The 20,222-nt window shown below is 40.8% G+C and overlaps 1 protein-coding gene across 6 annotated transcripts in view; it reads right to left on the bottom strand.

Moving 5' to 3' along the window:
• DLGAP1 (DLG associated protein 1) overlaps nucleotides 1–17,331 on the bottom strand; it is a 332,437-nt gene extending 315,106 nt beyond the window's left edge. For 2 of the 6 annotated variants that reach the window (XM_041770565.1, XM_041770573.1), the window contains exon 1: nucleotides 16,329–17,331. In XM_041770565.1, the coding sequence (XP_041626499.1) occupies nucleotides 16,329–17,285 (957 nt within the window). In that variant the 5' untranslated portion in view covers nucleotides 17,286–17,331. Of the gene's footprint in view, nucleotides 1–10,936; nucleotides 11,070–11,442; nucleotides 11,536–16,328 lie in introns of those variants that run through there. The other 4 variants (XM_041770599.1, XM_041770619.1, XM_041770580.1 and 1 more) reach the window with 3 other exon arrangements.
• Nucleotides 17,332–20,222: the final 2,891 nt, after the last annotated feature.

Genomic DNA, 20,222 nt, shown 5'->3' with positions numbered 1-20,222 from the left:
AGTCATTATATTAAAAACGACTAGAATGATGCTGTCCAATAAATAGAATTTTCTGCAATGATGGGGACGTTTAATATCTGTTTGTCCCATAGGGTAAACACCAGCCACATGTGACTGCTGAGCACTAGCCATGTGGCTATTTTGACTGAGACACTGTAATTTGTGTTCTTATTTAATTTTAATTAACATAAATTTCAGTAACCACTTGTTGTGGCTGCCATATTGGACAGTGCAGAACTAGACTATTTGATTTAAAAGGAGCCCTAGGGGCCATCTGCCTAATTTTCTTCACTCTGTCCCATGTTCATCCAGCCTCCTTTTACACATTTTAAAGAAGCTTTCCCCCTAACTTGGGATCTGATGCCTTTGTTAGGAAAAAAAGTTTCCTAATCTAACAGTGGCCTCTTCAGATGTATGATCTGGGGATACAGTTTGGTTTTGGTGTAATATTCCCAGGGATAGTACCTCTTGATATGCTTTCTAAGAGCTCCTCTTGTGCCTGTGAATTTTTAGGTCTCCAAGGGCAGCCTCAGCTGTATCTCCGTTCTCTGGGTGTGTGGTGTTACATTGCCATCCACAAAATCCCAGCCATCCTATCGTGCTGACCTGTGTGTGGCGGAGCTGAACACCAGATGCAGAATGAATGTGAGGAAGCCTCCCTCATCACCAGGGCTTTGCTCTCTGCCTAGATTTCTTCTCTGGGGCCAGGCAGCTCTACTGCCTCCAGGGCCAGCAGCCTGGGAATTGGGCTCAGCCTGGTTGATATCTGATGCCTCCTAGGCCTCTCTGGGGAGTCTTTCCCTGCTCCTTCTTCCCTCCTACTGTTGCTTGTCCTTAGACATGTTGCCCAGAGAGTCAAATTGTTTGGGTTTAGCCTCCAGGCTAAACCGTATCCTTCATCTTTGGGAAATTCGAGTATTTTAGAAAAAAAAATTCTATATCATCTTGTCAAAGACAGATAGAATCCTGTCTGCCATTTTCTTATTTTCACCAGCTGCATGGGAAGCTACCTTATCTTTTCAGCTCCTTTGCCAAAGTGGTCTTTCTTTTTCCCCATTTATCTAGTCACCTCTCCCAGATTTCAGTCTGGGTCTCACAGTCGCTAAATAAATCTTGGTTGAATGAAAGATTTGTTGAGAATGGCAATTCTATTAAGCCATTTAACAAAAATTTTTATTATACACCTGTGATCTAGATAATGCAAAGGGACTACATATTTTGATAGTTGGGTGGATTCATCCCTGGTTGAAGCTAAGAGATACAATGCTACATTCTATTCATCCACTAATCTAATTAAGTGAGATTAAATTGGTGTGGTTTAATTTTAGTGAATTCTTTCATTTCTTACAAGTCCCTATTAAGTGAATAATTAACATTTCATTCTTATGCATGAGGTTATTTTATAAAATATTGAACCAAGAGAAAGTGGAGGCTGTGGAACATATTAAGACTGTATCCATGACTTTAAACGATCTTCATTTGGGTTTAAACAAAGAGGGGAGAGCACTTAGTAAGGGCTTGCTAGAACACTGAATTATCTGCACTGAGATACACGTATATGAGGAAAAATCCCAAATGAGCGGAGAAGTGGGATGGTGCAGACTCCATTGACTTCTAACTTCATGACTTAACTGCCTTTTATCAGTTCTTTTATCCTGATGCATTTCTGAAGTCTGATCATTCCGTATTGTTACTTATTATAAGAATTAAGTTTAAACTCTAACATTCCCTAACAGCGTATATTTACTGGATATACACAGCCAGCTCTAAGGTGACATACATGAGGGCTCTGGCACTGTATATTATATGACTCAATTAAGCTATATGTTTATAGGTAATTAAGCATTCTAAAGGTAGACCTATAGTTACCTTTTTCTTAATATCTAGAATAGTAATTTAACAAACAGTAAAACTGGTGAACTTCTTAAATATTTAGTTAATGATCTAGGCTATATGGAGCTCGTATGCCAAGCAGAATTCTGACTCACAATATGCCTGAGAAATGACACTCTGGTCTCCCAAAAGGACAAAAATATATAAAGTCACAGTGACTTATAAAGGAATTGGGTTTGGGGATTCCTCATTCATTTCCTCATCATTTCAGTGAAATTACTTCTCATGGAAACAAACATCCCTACATTAAGCCAAGCAAAGGATATTAAATAGGCATTTAATACTGCATTTATTTGGACATAACTTTACAGTATTACTAACAACATCATAACTACAATCAGGTTGGCAGTCTCAAGAGGTCAGTAATGTTTCCCATTGAAACAAATGAATAATCAAAACAGCCTTGAGAGATGGCTGTATCACAGATTGAGGTATAATTTTCCAGCTATATGAAATAATAGTGTTCTATTACAGTTTAACAATTCATATGTTTGACTTTGTAAACAAATTTCCCATATTCCTTGCTTTCTAACATGGTCACTTTCCAAACTAGACTTAAATTCGTACCCAATCATAGAGGCTGATTCTGGTTTTTCACCATAGTTGATCATTTTTAAAAAATACTTTGTTTATTTATTTAAGAGAGAAAGAGTGAGAATGGCAGAAGGAGAAGCATGTTCCCTGCTGAGCATGGAGCCTGCCACTGGGCTTGATCTCAGGACCCCGGGATCAGGACCTGAGCCAAAGGCAGATGCTTAACCAACTGAGCCACCCTGAAGCCCCTCATCATAATTGATCATTTTTTAAATTGTTATTAAAATAGAGTCTCATCAAGAAACAATCCTTCAGGAAGAGAACAAAGAGAATTTCACAAAGTAGAGGCAGCATGATATGCTGGAAAGTGAACAGGTTTTGAAATCAGAGCAGGGTTTAAATCTCCATTACATCACTTACTAGTAGTATAATCTTGAGCAAATTAATTACCCCATTTTGTGTATAATGCGGGTATGAACAGCTATTCCAATAACTTTCAGAAATAAGGACAATATATATTAAGCATAGGTCCATAGAATTTTCTTGATAAATTATGGTCCCTTTTCTCCTTTTCTTTGCCTTCTTCTTTTACTCATGGCCATCATTCGTTATCACATGGGAGTGCATCTGGCATGTAATGGTGATGAGAAGATGCTCAGTATGGTGCTGTGAAAAGGAATCTAGGGCCCTGTGTGTTCTCCAAAATGTCAGTTACTCTGGGTCACAGGCAAGGAAGCAGGTATGAAGATGATATAAAAATTTGTCTGTCAAAGCCAAGAAGTGATTTTAGAGTGTGACTCAGGAATTCTGGGTGCCCCACGATTGGCTACTGTCTTCATGGATGGGGCACCAGGACCACAGCTAGGGAGAGCTATTGCTGCTGATTAAGTTTACCAAACTCGGGATAGCTCCCTCGTTTTTCTTTCTTTCTTTCTTTCTTTCTTTCTTTCTTTCTTTCTTTCTTTCTTTCTTTCTTGTTTGTTTTTTGTTTTGTTTTGTTTTGTTTTGTTTTACTTTTATCAGGGTTTTAGCAGGGCGGTGGATTGAGGGGGAAGGGATCTGGACTTGAATTCTTCAATTCTTGCTTCTGTTTTGAATGGTTTCATAAGGTTTTCTGTATATGGACAAGGAATTGCATGGTTCAAAAGTGTAAAAAGCACTGGGCTAAGTGGCCATTGAAGTTCTTTCGGACACCTGCTTATATCTACTGCGCGTGCTCACTGGGAGTTCATAAAGAAGAAAGGCACTCCAGAAACTCTAGCAACAGAGGAAGCCATAACCAAATTAGACCCAGTCAGTGCCTGGAGTGGGAAAAGCAAGGCTGGGGCAGGGAGCAGAATTTCTTGAGCCTACAGAATACTAAACTAAATGAACACCTCGTGCTACGTGAGTGCAGAGGAGTAAGAGTTGCGGAGGAAGATTTCCTGCTGGCCTTGCTTCTACACTGCTCTCTACAACTGAGGAGCCATGAGCATTCCGATTAATTTCTCCAGGCTTCAGTTCACACCTTGTAAGTGTGATTTGGGGGCAGTCTTTTGTTCCCAATTATATAATAAAATAGCTCTCTAAAAATTCAGGCAAGAAGAAAGACAAGGAAGAAAGGAACAGAAGAAAGCACAGCTAAGCCCAATTCTCTTGTGCTCAGTAGGGTGTGGGGGATGGGGAGGTAGAAGTGGGAAGCACATATCTGATTTCTGAGCATCACTGCGGGTAAGAGAAGTGAAGGACATCATTAGGGTCTTGGTCAGCATGCGTACTGTCTTCCAGGGAGTTCCATACCACCAACCTGGGAGATGGGGTGGTACTATTGGTGGGTGGGGCATAGAGGACCAAGGGAAGACAAGCAAGGTCAGTTTGGAGAAGAAATGAGGATGTAGTTTCCAATTTCCTACCATGGAACAGCTACAGGAATTGGTTATCTAGATATACCAATGGAATCTACTAAATAACAGTTGGCTTTGGGATTTTTTTTTTAACAGCATGAAAAGTCAAAATATGTATTTTTAAGGAAGGATGAAAGCTCATAGGAGACAATTTTGATTGATTGTTCAGTTCATGAGATCATCTGGCATGAAATAAAATGTTTCTTTTTCTGTGCAGTGATTGCATAAGCCAAATATGGCAAAGCGACCTACACGACAATTTTCGGCCTATGGATCTGATTTTTTATAAGCTTCACCACACACCCCTCACAGAGGGTTCTTGTTTTTGGTGGATTTGTTTCACCTCCTTTGTGAAAGCCTTAGAGAGAAGGCAGCAAGCAGGAAAATCAGCTATTTATAGTCTTTTTTGACGAAAAGTGTCTGCTCAGCGTGCCATGGAATACTTCCAAGAGGTGGGAGAACAGGAAACTATCTAAAATCAACTAGAAGGCTGGAGGAGTGTTATGGGGGAAAGATTTTACATGGGAATCATTTTCAGAAAGCTCAGGTTTCATTTGCAAACAAATGACAGTTACTTTCACTGACACCCCCTAAGTTACCAAAAAGCCAGCTAAACTTGTACTAGTTGAGAAGAAAAAAAAGACAAAAAAAAAAAAAAAAAAAAAAAGATACGAATTCTCCAAAGATTCTAAGTAACTGGGGCTTTTAAGGGGACTTTAGAAGCACACCTCTCTCTGTATCTATTTATTGCTGGAGGGGCCACCAGTCAGACCAGTGCATGTAGAACAACTTGTGCTGGCAGGTGGCCTATGTGTTAGCGAGCTTCAGAGAATGGAGACGATTAATATGGGACTTCAGTCATGAGCAAAGGAAAGAGATAGACAAGGGCCTGTTGTCGTCTGCTAGCAGTGGTGGAAGAACTCCCACCTATCAAAGTTGCCCTGCTGGAAATGCTCCTCAGAAAACCTGGATGAGTCATTAAGGGAGGCAAATGGATAGAGTCCCCTTGTAGACAGGTTCCATAGCTGCTGCTGTTAATTAAATTTGTCCTGTTGACTTACCAAAGCTGCTTGGGATAAGGTGGTCATGACAAACTTAAGGTATGAAAGCAAAAGCAGGTATTCTGTGAACAAACTAAAGCTTCAGGAGGCTAGAAGAATTGTGTTCCATTGGCAAATACAAGCCATGGGAAAACTTGACCCACTGATGCTTAGCTATCAAAAGATCTACACTGTGTGATCTTTTCATCTGCAGACAAAAGCCTCACGTGTTTAGTTGGAACATGGGTAAAGAAGCCTTAAACCTACACAGGGCTGAAGACCAACTGACATTCAACACTGGAGAAGGCTTTCTTTTACCAGGGAATCAGATAAGCTCATCTTAACCCTGGTTGAATTAAAGTGAGGTCAAGGAAAATATAAGAAAGTAGTGTGGTATAGGAGACACATGGAGAATCAGTGAAGCATTTTGATGTCTGAAGATTTGTAAACACCAAACATTTCACATTATTTTTTGTTTATTTTCAAAATCAGAAATAATTTTTTTTCTAAGACCTGAACAAACAAAAGAGTCATATTGTCATACCCATTTCACAGGTATAGAAATAGAAATACAAAGGGAAGGGAGACTAAAATCGTGATGGAAGTCAGCAGAGAGAGGAAAGCTCCAGGAGCGCCTGAAGCCCATGTTTTCATCTGTTAGACTCTACTGCCCCCTTCAGTAAATAAAATGATAAATGTAATCTGAGTTTTCTAGAATTGGCTTTAAGTGTGGCTCTTTGATCTCTGTGTTGGAATCACCCCAAAACTACAGATTCGGCATCTCTTGGGTTAATGTCAGAGATCCTCCATTTTTAGCCATTTTCAAGGTGATTCTTGTGCACTCAAAGTAAAGGAGCCATTGTCCTAAATATTCCATGATAGATCAAGTGTTTACACATATATATGATTCCTTTTTTTTTTTTTTTAAGATTTTATTTATTTATTCATGAGAGACAGAGGGAGAGAAAGAGAGAGGCAGAGACACAGGCAGAGGGAGAGGCAGGTTCCATGCAGGGAGCCCGAGCTGGGACTCGATCCTGGGTCTCCAGGATCACGCCCTGGACTGAAGGCAGCACTAAACCGCTGAGCCACCGGGGTTGCCCTATATATGATTCTATAATACAGTCACAGGTACATTAGTAATTTTTATCCTAGAAAAGTAAGGTGAGAGGTGTAGGACACTGGCTACCAAGATAGTGTAGGATGCCAGAGAGAAGTACATCATCTTCACAATCCAGTCCCAGGGTTAAAGATAACATATCCAAACGTGGGCCATTTCTGCTCCATTTGTCCTCCTTTGGTACATAGCTTATTCATAATAAGACCACTGAGATGCAGAAGGGACTGACAAGGATAACAGGAAAAATATATATATTTCTATTTTTTAGGCGTTAAAAATGTACTACCCTGGCTTTAGTAACCACAGAATTACAAATCACAGGTAATGATTTAGTTAACAACTGTTTTCATCTCTTGTGAATCTTTTAAGCCACAAACATGCTTCATATCTAACTTTGAGGGGATATCTGGGTGGCTCAGCAGTTTAGTGCCTGCCTTCGGCCCAGGGCATGATCTTGGGGTCCTGGGATCGAGTCCCAAGTTGGGCTCCCTGCATGGAGCCTGCTTTCCTTCTGCCTGTGTCTCTGCCTCTGCCTCTCTGTGTCTCTCATGAATAAATAAATTAAAAACAAACAAACAAACCTAACTTTGAAATCAGTTCTTTCCTCCCTTTGCCTCCTTGTGCCTTGACTCTACTACCTTAAAAGGATGTAGTAAGGACAGGTAATCTAGTCTTTGAAAAGGAGCCTTAAAGGTTTGCACAGATGTGTGAGACATAATGGGAAGAAGAACAGGGCTATCGCTGGACAGTAAGTATGCTGGTTGCAGCCTGCTACCGACAGGATGACTGAGCTTGTATCAGTCAAGCTGTCTCCCTAGGGTTTATTTTTGTCATTTTTAGAAAGAGGGGGTTGGACAAAATAATCATAAAGAATTCTTCCATAAGGTTATTATTAGATGAGAAATAGGTAGGCAGGAAGATGCTATGTCCACCTTGCCAAGAGAAATTTGTACATGAGAAGATATGCCAGATGGCCTTCCAATGAGGAGGTTCTAAAATGCTAAAATTATCATTTTTCTGAAAAACAAAAACAACAACAAAAAACAAATCTTGTTGATTTTTTATACACCTTAAGGTTTTAGGAACCTGGAGAGTAAAATCAGGGAGGAGTTAGATAATTCTGCAATTCTATATTAAACAGTGGAAGGAAAAAAAAAACCCAAGTGGAGCAGAAATAATTTCCTTTCATTGTTGTTGGATGTCTCTTTGTATGAAAGGGACTTGTCCTCACACCAGGGAAGTAGGCCACTCCTAACTGGTTTACACTATTGGTCTGAGATAAAGGTCCATAAAATCCCTGTAATGGCAAAGCAATGAGTTTTCTAGTGAGATCTTTGAAAAATCTGATTCCCCAACTTTATAGTCATTCTTCTTCCATGGACATTGTGAAATTGTGTGTTTAAAATGGATCCCGGGGATCCCTGGGTGGCCCAGCAGTTTAGTGCCTGCCTTTGGCCCAGGGTGCAATCCTGGAGTTCCCAGGATAGAGTCCCACTTCGGGGTCCCGGCATGGAGCCTGCTTATCCCTTTGCCCGTGTCTCTGCCTCTCTCTCTCTCTCTCCTCTGTCTATCATAAATATAAATAAATAAATACATACATACATACATACATACAATGGATCCTATGTCATGAATCAGAGATCAAAGAAAGCATATATATAAATGCAGATTTTGAAGTATGGGTGCAGGGATGTCTATGCAGATATAACATGTATATATGGACTTGTGCACATGCATACTACTTTTGGTAACTCTGGACTCTACGTAATTCTGCTTCATAACAGTTCTGTGATATCACAAGACTGAATTTGTAGAAAATTTCATAATTCTGTGAGAATAGTGAGTAGAAACGTCAATTGATAGAGAGTAATGACTTAATGTACATGGAAGAAAAGATCTACATGTTTAGAAAACTCATTTTGCAAATGTAATTAGAAGTCTCTTAATCTTAGAAATGGAAACACAGTAGGGTATATTGCTTAACTTGAGCAAATAAAAAAACCAACCATTTTAAAAGATAGTTTTATATATCCTTATACTTAAAAGACCAGAGAATCAGAATTTCCTTGGTCATATGAGTGTTCTCCAAGAAAGAGAAGAGTTAAAAAAAAGTATCAGAAATAAAAAATTGGTCAAAGCAACAGGATTGAGATGATACGCTTCTCCTTACACTATATTCCCTCCTTTACCTTTGTTAATTGTGTAACAGCAATTAATTCTTTCTTTATATTTTTATCTTTTAGCTAGAGAGAGGACTGGGTTGAAGGAGAATAAATCATTCCTTGAAAAAATTAAAGCACTAGCCCCCGGCTCCCACTGTGGTTTCAGTCTAACAATTTATAAAAACATTTAAATATGCATTTACAAAAATTAAGTAAAATAAAAATGTCCCCGTGCCATAATGTGTTCCAAATGGTAGTTACTAGGGGCAGAAGTTAATGATAGGAGATGAGTAAGATGATTCTGAGAAGCAGATAAATGAGCCCTGGATGGGAAGTTACACATGCATGTTATTTTTATTCAGTGGGAAAAGTTATGAGTTCAAAGTTTTAAATGAGTAATACAAATCAGTGAGGTCACATAACTCTGGATATCATTGGTAGTAACCTGGTTTTACCTGAAAAGAACAATTTTATTATTTTTTTTTCTAGTAAGCTGGCAAATGACAGAAAAAAACCTGACCAAGGGGTATTATAGTTTGAATCATGTGAAGTTTCTGATTTCAACTGTTTAAAATAAAGATGGAATTTCTCCATTATTCAGTAGCATAACGGGGAGCACAATAACCTACTAATTGAGGTTGTTGCCTTTGAACCTAAAATGAAATGGTAAGAATGTAATCTAATCGTTAAATCAAAGTCAACTGGGTAATACTGGATGTATTTTTTTAGTAGTAGCTCATATAAAATCTCAAACAAAAGACCAATGTGTTATACCATTCACAAATCACTGTTCATGTAAAGTTGTGTAAACCTATGATCTCAAATGGACAGGAGATTATGGATGAATCTTTCTCTACAGAATACAAATGATTACCTGGAGTTTTGCCTTTAATATGCAACCAAAGTAACTTGTTTTCTAAGGAAGATAGAGAAAGAGGAAGTAAAGGCCACTGGTCATAAAGAGATCCAAGGCTAGTTTTTCTCTTATTCTATGCTAACCAGTGCTATACCTTCCATTAGCAGATTGGACACTCTCTGATTAGAAAACATGTGTTATGGAACCCTTGACTGTAGCTAACCAAATACCTTTGAATAATGAAATTGCAGACCAAGAATCACAAACTTTCTTTAACAATTTTCAAGAAGGATTACCTATTTCTTTTTTGAGCTTGCTTTGGCTGCCATTGACTCTTTCTGGACTCCTGCTTTCTGACAATGTTTTGCTAATTGTCTCCCCACATCTCCACTATTATTTGGATATAGGTAATCGTGAGAATTAGAATCAGAGAGAAATAATCAGGATTCTGCTAGCTGTGCACTTAATTTTATATTCAAAGTTAGGATCAGGCAGGAGTAACCTCATTTTTCTATCAACAAAGAGGACATATTTACTACAATCAGTGAAAAATAGGGAGAAGATTGTGCAATCCAAGAAGGAAATATATTCAAGAATCTTGACACTCCTTGCTGGATTATTAAGGCAATTTAAATTAAAAATAAAATTATTAATTAATGTGGTTGAAGTTTTTTTTTTTAAAGCCAGCAAGCAAATGTTGCAGTAACCAAGTAACCAAAGTCACTAGCAGAATTGCTCAGCACTGTCACACATTTCACATAAAGTAGTTTTAATAGAATTTAAATTGTTCTAAAACAAGAGGAAAGAAAACCTCAGCCCAGGAAGGAAAACTCTCACTAGGCAGACTGAAAAAATCTTGAACAAAATTTTGAAAAAATAGTTGTCCTTGCACTGGAAAAAAAATCCTGGCTTATGCTTGTTATGAATGATTCTTCAGTGATCTTTTGTGGAGTCTAATTTAACCAAGAGATAAAAATTTTTTTAAAAAGCCAGGATGGAATGAAGGATGGAAGGAAGATAGAAAGGAAGGAGGGAAGGAAAAGGAGGAAAAAAGAAAAAGCCCCAGCCGTCCAGAAATTTTAATTTTGCAAAGGACCGGTAAGCATTCAGGAAGCACTCAGGATCCTTGTCATGGAAAACAGCCGATCACATTTCAATCACTAGCCACACAATGTCCTCTAATAGCACCTAGCACCTTAGATCAAAAGTGTCAATGGAGGATTTTATGAAGCCTCTGTGGAGACACTGATTTGTAGGTATCCAGTGCCTCAAACTGTTTTCTTACCATCTGAACATACAGTAGTTTATTAGCTCTTTCAGTCTTTCTGGCTATTATTATAAGAGAAGACATAAAATAACAAAAACTATCTCCCCCTCCCCCCAAAAGAAAACCTCACTCAAACCAACAACACACTGTCACCAAATACAAAGTAATAAAAGAGTTGTACCCAAACCTGGTCAGTCCTTCCATTTCTTGAAACTTGCACACAAACTGAAGAAACCCACTCAGCCTTAAAAAGGTCGATCATTTCGCTCTCCTAAAATTTCATCTCTGAGAGTGGCTTTCTTTCTGGTCTCTGTCTTGCTCTCTCTCTCTCTCTCTCTCTCCCTCTCCCTCTCCCTCTCTCTCTCTCTCTCTCTCTCTCTCTCTCTGTGTCTCTACTTCTACCGAGGAGAGCGTTTTGTTTCCCTTTTCCTGTTTCTGCTGCTGGATGAATGCAAAATACATGATTGAAGGGATTTTTTTTTTCAGGTTAACAGTTGGAAATCTAAAATCTTGCTCTTCTGAATGCCTTTATATGCTAGTCACTCAAAACATAACGTTCACATAAAGAGGCATATACAGAACCAAGAATCCTGCTTTTTTTTTTAAAGCAAAACAAAACAACAACAAAAACTCCTTTTACTCCTTTGAGCCTATTCCTATTTTATTTACTTAACTATTAGCACTTACCCGGAGATGTGCCATAAATGCTCTATTCCAAATGTATAAAAGCCAACCACATCTCAACTGAGAATTAAACAGTTTTAATGTCTTCAAATCCATGTCCCTGCTCCAAACCCTGATACAGTCACTGGCAGCAGTACAAGATTCTAAACAGCAGACATCTGATTCTTGACATTTAAAAATAACAATATTGGGGGGAAAAGGGAGTCTTTCTTTTTTTTATTATTATTAACTACAAACAGCTTGTGAGTGAGCACATACCACAATTGACTGTATTAACTGGATATTGCAATAATTTCAAGCCACAATATTTTTTTTTTCTAAATAAACATCAGACAGGGGCCAAATACCTACAGACTTCTCATTTTCTATATAATCATGGCAATGACCTAAGTTAAATTAATTCCAGGTGGTAATTCTCCAAAGAGAGAATCAGAACTCTGCTAGTGTTTAGATTCTCTTATTAGGGAATATTAATTTAACCTTTGTGCAGTCTTGAATTTACGGACATATCAGTTCTTGTGTTGTTTGTCTAAGATGGGTCACTTTTCATGCACATGCAGTCTTAACTGCATGCACAGACATGAGGTCAAAGGAACATGGGCATTTGCTACAGAATAAAACAGGCCATAAAATGAAAGTAATGAGCCTTTATTTCCACTTCTGGAGCACATTTTAGACTCAGATGGATCTAGGATCAAGTCTTAGCTCTTTTACTTACTGTCCAGGCATTCCTGGGCAAGTGATTTAATCATTCAAGCCTTAGTTTAGTCATCTGTAAAACTGGAGTAAACAGGAGTACTTTACAAACTTATTTCAAGTCCTAAATGAGATACTGTGTGGTTTTTGGCACACACCAGGGATTTGATGCATGCCACTTCCTCCCTCTGTTTTATATTTGGAAGGGGTAGGGATTGGAATGTAAGTAGAAAAATCCAGGCTTTGGAGGCAGACGAATCTGTTCTGACCCTCCATGTTGCCACCTACTAACTGTGTGTCCTTAGGCAAGTTACTTAATTTAATTTACTAAATTTCAGTTTCTTCAACTGTAAGATACTTTACAGAGTTTTTTACAGAGCAAATTAAATAACATTGCAAAAGCATGTACTTTTGGTAGACATTTATTAAATGAGAGTTTCCAGGCCTTGCAACTCTTGAAAATTGGTCTAATTAGTACTCTTCATATGTAACTAAGGAGTTTAAAAACGTGACCTCAGATCTCAGGTCCTCTAGAACAAGTGCCTCATCTTTTATCAGAGGAAGGAGACCGAGAGCTGAGACAATGGTTCCAAGCCATATAACTGGCTAATAAGTGGCTGCTAACTTGTTAGTGGCAAATAGGGACTGGAACATGGACCCTCTCCTTGGAAAGTCAATGCTTTGTCCACTAAACTTTGTGAGATTGAAGTCAATCACATTTGTAAATCCAGTTTCACTATTAATTGGTATTAAGATAATATAACTGGAAAAACAATTTTCTTTATTTCCCCAAATGTGCTTCTCAGAATGAGCTTTTTTTTTTTTTTTTTTTTTTTTTTTTAATTTTTATTTATTTATGATAGTCACAGAGAGAGAGAGAGAGAGGCAGAGACACAGGCAGAGGGAGAAGCAGGCTCCATGCACCGGGAGCCCGACGTGGGATTCGATCCCGGGTCTCCAGGATCGCGCCCTGGGCCAAAGGCAGGCGCCAAACCGCTGCGCCACCCAGGGATCCCAGAATGAGCTTATAAATAAAATCATTCCATGGGAGCTGGTGGGGGCTGGTTACACCTGTTTTCCTGAGAGAAGCTTTGGCAGGACAGTGGAGTCCCTCCTTCTTCTAAAGCAAGGAGAGAGCTGGAGAGAATGTCCAGTTTCAGGTTTTTGTTGTTGTTGTTGTTGTTCTCCTCCCTCCCCTCATGAATGTCCAACTCCTTCTTCCCCTTCTTCCAAGGAATCCTCTCACCTCTGCACATAGAGTGGGAGGAACATACTGTTGTACATTTAGTTTATCTGCTAGACACACTATCTGCTCACACCGAAATATAGAATTTTCTTTTCCAGTTTGAAAGCCTTGCATAGAATAGGAGCTCAATAAATGTCAATATTTATTAAAGAAGGTGTGCCTTTGAGCTCAGTTTATATTTAAAGGGTTTAACTGGCTTGGTTCATTGTTAATTATTGTCCAATGTAGGATAGAAAATATTAATTTTTTTCAATCTTTCAATAATTTCAGAATTAAAAACAAAGGTCCTTTGGGTAACAAAGTTGGATTAGATGTTACTCTGGGGAGGGAGGGAAGAAAATAGGATCGGGAAAGGTACATATGTGATCCACTATAATTAATGTTTTATTTCTCCAGTTGGGTTGTGTATAGGTGTTTGTTTTATTATTGTTTTTCTTTATGTCTCTCTGTAAACCCCAAATATTTTATTAAAAAACTGGCTTAAAAGAAGGTAAATAACTTGAAAATAGACTTCCCAAATCTTTAGAATATGAGATCTAATAATGCTACGATACTAAATCTCATACTTAAATCTTCAGGCTTTCCTTCTCATTTTACTGAAAAGCTTTTAATAAGAGCAAAAATCTGTTTACTCTACAGATTCCCCCCCCCCCCTCCTGTTCACTATTTCCATGCCCTTGATTCCAGGGCTGTGCTGGGATGTATTGAAAAGAGCTATTTTGCATCAAATAGATATAAGTCTAATTCTTAGTTTTCTAATTTATTGGCCATATGGCTTTAAAATCACTTGATATTTCTAATCTCAGTTTCCTCCCTTGGAAAATCAGAGGATTATTCTATTGAGCTTTCAGGATTATCTTGAAAATTAAGTGGAGGAACAAGCGTGAAAACATTTGCTACAGTATCTGATACATAGTAGATTTTCAATCAATATCAGTTTCCTTCTTTCCTTCCTTATCCTTCCACTTTTCTTTACTACTTGAACCTTTTACTTCTAAAAAGCACAAAAAAGAAAGAAAAATGAATTTGAGGTAGGAAGAACATAGGCAATCACGCAAGCATTAAAAAGGCATTTTTTTTTTTGTTGTTGTTGTTTTGTTTTTATTATGTAACTAACAGAGGCTGGTCCTGGATCCATGTAGAGTTTTCTTATTTAATCTGATATTTCTTACTTAATGTCATCGCTGCTTATTAAAGTCCAGTTTTTTTTTTATTTGTTGTTTTTTGCCTCTCATTACAGAACTTTCATAGATAAACTATCCTGTTCTAGGGCTCCTATCTCATTATCCATTCTTTCTTTGGAACAGATGTTCTAATCAAAATACTTAATGGTGGTAGGTAAGATTGATACGCTTAAAGAATTTCTAAAGCCTTTAGTTGTAACCCCAGCAATGGTTATTTCTATATATTAAGTGACCTGGATTCTATCCTACCTTTAATACTAACAGTATAGCCCACTAAGCCTTTACCTTTCTTTGAGGCTAGTTTTTTTATATGCTAAATGAGGAGGTTGGAATAGATGTACTCTTTAGCTCTAAAATTCCATTAATAGTTTCTGTGGCTTAACTCATCTAGCAACCTTATACTAAATGAGGCAATACCACTTTGAGTGGTGTTGATTATGGAATTGTGTGCTGTTTGTGAAAACTATCCTCATATTGGTGGCACCTTCTCAACACTGGGATGGACTCGGACACTGTCCTTGCCCAGTGACATATTCTCAAGGTTTGGCTCCCTTGAGAGGGAGCCAGTCTTTTCAAGAGGAATTCTGAGAGCAAAAAAGTTGAATTTCTCAGCAGAAGACTTTTTTTCTTGCATTTCTTCTTAAGGTAAGAGTGCAAAACAATCATGCCATGCCTTTATAGTCCAGTAAAAACTTGTTTTGTTTTGTTTTGTTTTGTTTTGTTTTGTTTTAAAGATAGTTGTACCAGGAGAGAAGGGAGAAAAAAAAAAAAAGACACCGTGAAAAGGAAAAATATGAAGGTCCTTCTTTGGAAGGGTTGTATCTTGGGAAAAATGAAAATTACTAGATAGAGGAATTGGCCCCAGGGGTGGGTGGTGGGGGAGAAAAAGACTCTGCTCCTGACATTTTTATCCAGGGGAATCTAGGTTCAGTGAATGGAAGGGCATTAGGGAAAGACATGAGGAGACTGAGAGAGGAGGAGCGGCTTGCCTTGGGGTCTGTACCCGTGTGGGATTTACAGGCTGACACTAATTGCATTTTATTGTGTGGATGCTTCCCTCCGCTTTTCCTCCTCTTCTCTGTTGTCCCAGGTCTCTGCAGCTGTGCTTGTCAGGTCCCCAAACTGGCTCGATCTCCACCTCCTCAGAGCCCAGGGCCTTATTCCCATTCTCTGTGCTCTTGGGTGGGGGTTGGCGAGTTCCGGTGGGAGTGTGGTTAGTGTTGGAGGTGGTGACAACAATTGCAATGGTGACGATATAGATCAAGTTTCCCAAACAAATAGCTTAAGGCAGAATTTTACAATAATAATAAAAAAATAAATAATAATAATAATAATAATAATAATAATAATAATAAACAACCCCTCTGGATAGATCTGATTAAACTCCTTCCAAAATTCAAAAGATCATTGTTGGCTTTTCTAAAAAAGGTGGATTTATTTTAAAATTCTGTGTGGACTCCCCTTTCCTCTCCTCCCTATCCCATGTTCCCTCAGACAAAAGAGGAACACTAAACATTAATAACTCCTTGCCTTTATGTAGGCGTGCTTTTCAAAGCACTTTTTATATCTAGTATCTCAAGATAACTGGATGGAGTTGGTAGCAAGTTTGCTTCCTGATAGGAGCAGTTGGCCAGACAAATGCTAAACCATGTGCTCAGGTTCCTGCCGACAATTCAGAGCAGAGCCAAGACCAGGACCCAGAACACACCACACAACTGGCAGGTGACAATTTCTAAGCATCCATCCCTGGACATAAATGGTACCTGAAGGTACTGGCAGGAGCGTTCTTGCTGACACGATTCGGACTTCACCATGGCCTGGTCCATGTTAACCGAGGCTTTCTGGTAAACCTCCCTGGCCCGGCTCACGGTCAGCGTGGAGGACCAGGCGCTCTTCTTCAGGAGGGGCGCGTCCAGGTTGACCGGCAGGTTGGCGCAGGTAGAGCACTTGACGTCGCTGTTACTCCGGGAGGCCTTGACCGCCTGCTCGCTGATGGTGTTGTAGGCCTCCACGAAGTACTGCGAGGCCGAGCGGTCGGGGCACCTGCCCATGGTCATCACGCCCGAGGGGGCGTGGTAGATGCACATGTCGCCGTCGAGGTTGTCGTCGGAGCTCCACCAGCCGGGGGACGTGCTGGGGCGGGCCTTGGGCTCAGGGCGCCGCTCCTTGCTCTTGCTGCGCTTGCCGTACCGCACCGGCTGCGGCTCGTCGGGGCTGGCTTTGCCCCCGTTGACGCTGCCCTTGGCCGGCCCCTCCAGCGAGTGCGACTTGGTGAAGAGCTTCTGCACCGAGTGGACCAGGTGGCGGATGCGGCCGGGGCTGTCACTGCGGTGCTCCACGGCCGTGCGCTTGTACTGCAGCGTGTGGTAGCCATCCCGGCTGAGCGGCAGCTGCCTCTCAAACTGGTCCAGGAGGTTGGCGGGGATGCGGTTGGCCTTGGCGGCCAGCGTGCGCGGCACGAGCGCGCACTCATCCTTCAGCTCCTGCTGCGACGTGTAGTGCCTGCGCGGGAAGGTGCTGCTGGCCAGCGGGTCGCTGAAGGGGCCCCCGCACTCGGCCTGGAAGGAGTTCCGCTGCGTGTAGTACGGGTGGTCCGCGGGGTGGTGCTCCACCGGGCTCAGCAGGTAGGGCTTGCGGTCCGAGTGGGGCGGCAGCGAGTCACAGGCCGAGTCGCAGGTGACCCCGTGGTGGTGGCTGCGGCTGCCCGATAACCCTTTCATGGCGGATGGGCGGCGGCCCCGGCGGGCATGGACACCCCGCGGTCGGGTTCCCGGAGACCTGCGGGCGGGGAGGAGGAACGAGAGAGGGAAACGGTTAACACTTCTCTCGAAGGTCCATGTTGCCCTTTGGAGGATCTGCGACCGCCCGACGCGGAAGGACCCCTCGCTAGCCTGGAAAGCGGGTCCAGGGCATTATCGGAACAGCTCTATGACCTCCAAGGGTGGGAAAGCGCACCGCAGCCGGGGACCCAGAGATGGTGGGGTGAGGGCTGGGACACCTGCGGGAGGGAGCTATGAACATGCTGAACTGTTTTCAGATTACTTGAAAGCAAACCCTCTCCCTCTAGGATTCCAGTAACGGGATGCATGGCAGGTTTGCGTCTTGCCTGTCTGCCAGTCATCGAGCACCGGCACCCGAAAGGCCCAGTTTCTCCGGGAAGCCTTTGCGGATCCCCCTTCCCCCTTCCCGAGAGAATTAGTTCCCCTCTGTGTTTCCATGGCATCTGCTGCACACTCTCCCAGCTCCTATGGAACTGTTTGCCTCAGGCATTTCCGGGCTACTTCCCTCCATTCCTTGCAGGTCAGCTTATACCCCTTAGTCACCTTTCTGTCCCCCCTACCTGGCCCCAGGCTGGCTGTGTAAACACACACTAAGCACTCCATCAGGGTAAATAAAACAAATGTGGGTGGTAAAAAATGAGAAGTGACTGGCCTCTTATAACTGGAGGATAGATCTTTCTCCCTTCCCTCACATGACTTTCCCGTTAGAATTCTGTAGTGACCATTACAGCTCGCAAATAACCGCTCCCCCCTCCCTCCAACACCACAGTGATTAGAGTTGAAAATAGTGATGGTGGCAAATAAATCAGAGCTGTAGAGAAAATGTGCCCTGTTTTTTGTCAGAGGGATCAAGAGCTTCTTCTTTCTTCTTTCTTCCTCTTCTTCTTCTCCTTCTTCTTCTTCTTCCTCCTCTTCTTCTTCTTCTTCTTCTTCTTCTTCTTCTTCTTCTTCTTCTTCTTCTTCTTCTTCTTCTTCTTCTTCTTCTTCTTCTTCTTTTCTTCTTCTTTCTTCATGTATTTATTTGAGAGAGAGAGGGAGAGCCCATGTAGGCAAGAGTGGGGATGGTGCAGAGGGAGAGGGAGAGAATCTCAAGCAGAGACAGAACTAAGCATGGAGCTCGATGAGAGACTCCATCACACCACCCATGAGATCATGACCTGAGTCGACACCAAGAGTCAGTCATTTAACTGACTGAGCCACCCAGGTGACCCAATGGCTTCTTCTTAACAGAGCAGTTGAAGGATCAGCTTGAACTGGCTACTTTGAATGTCATGGCATCTCCTTTTCCTGGTTTAAAGGTTTCTGGTTAAACATTCACAAGCGATGGCAAGATGGCCAAAGGAAAGGCCCTGGAAATGTTCCCGAGGACACAAAATACCTGGGCCTGAGGGTCAGATCTGCCTCAAAGAGAAGTGACTCCTACAGATCTACCTGTGGGAGCCCAGCTCGTTGTAAGCATAGGTCTTTCCTATGCTTTAGTAGCAGAGGCTGCTGTTCCACAGGGCAGAGTATTTTCTTTTGACTAGCTTCTTTGGTAGCTGACTGAGTTCCTATTAACAGCCTGATTTATTTTTAAAGCTCCCTGTAACAAAAATTGTCATGATAGGATTTGTCCTGAAAAGACAGCATGACTGTCCAAAATATGTCATTTCATATTCAGAGAGGGAGAAATAAATGGTTTAACTTAACAACAATCACAACAAAATAAAACACACACACATGTGGCCTAATGAAGAAAAATACATACTTTTGAGAGGTCAGGTCTTATCTATACCATGGGCTACTGTATGTGAGAGTTCCTGACCGCTGAAAATTCCCATCTAGATTTTATAACTCTCTCTCTTTTTTTTTGTAGTCTCTCAGTTCCTGCATTAATGGCATTAATGGCTCAGCAAAGCTGATTGGGGGAGTTTAATCACTAGAGTCTTTTGAAATTGGTTAGTTTACTAAATTATGAGCTCTTTGAGGGTAGGGATTATGTTTTACTCATCCAGTGTCCAGCAGATACTTGGCTGATGGTGCAAACTGGCTAAAATATTTATTCAACGAATTCATGCATCAGTGCAAAATTTCCTAGTGTGGTCTAGACTGAAATTCGAATCAGGTGTATTGAGTAGAAAGATGACTGTGTGACGAAACGAGGGCCATGCACAAGGAAGGGACAGATCATCTCATGGGTGTTCCAGAGATCAGTGGTTTCAGAGTGCAGGAGACAGGCTGATGGATGTTCCTTTTGCCTCTGTGAACCTTTGACTTCTGAGCCTCCATGGCTCATGAGAGAACATCCCACCTCTTGAAGCTCTCTACCTGCCTTGAAGTTAAAGTCTGAAGAGCTTGCCTGCCCTGCTGAAGACAAGATGTCTGGAGAGAAGACAGTCTGTCCAAAGGACAGAAAGAAACTGACACCTGAAGAGACAAAAAAGGCAAGAAGAACTCATGATACCTGTGGGTCAGGTAAATCAAAACTTGTCCACTGAAGAGAGACTAGTGAAGAAGACTTTTGCATAAAATACTTCGGGACTGCTTCGTATAAAGTTATGATCCCACAATTGGGGAGTGACAAGGAGGGATTTAAAAGGGTTAAATAATACATGGTTTTGGCAAAACTGTGGCACATACAAATTTAGATGGAAAAATCCATTGCATGAGGGAGTCTCTCCATATAAAACAGGTCCTGTTGAAGACATTCTTGCCTTTTAAATATGGACTTAACAGTTAAAAAAATATATCCACAAAAATAACCCAATAGGGTTATAGTCACATAAAAAGCCTCATGATTACACATATTAGAATCTCTGTATAAAATAATAATGAAATAATGCTTCAGAATTTCCTTCTGAAGTAGCCAGGTCTCAGGTAGATACTTTCTGCTAGGTA

The sequence above is a fragment of the Vulpes lagopus genome, chromosome 1 (assembly GCF_018345385.1).
Source record: "Vulpes lagopus strain Blue_001 chromosome 1, ASM1834538v1, whole genome shotgun sequence".
Classification (NCBI taxonomy): domain Eukaryota; kingdom Metazoa; phylum Chordata; class Mammalia; order Carnivora; family Canidae; genus Vulpes; species Vulpes lagopus.
This window is presented reverse-complemented; position numbering and strand designations above follow the sequence as displayed.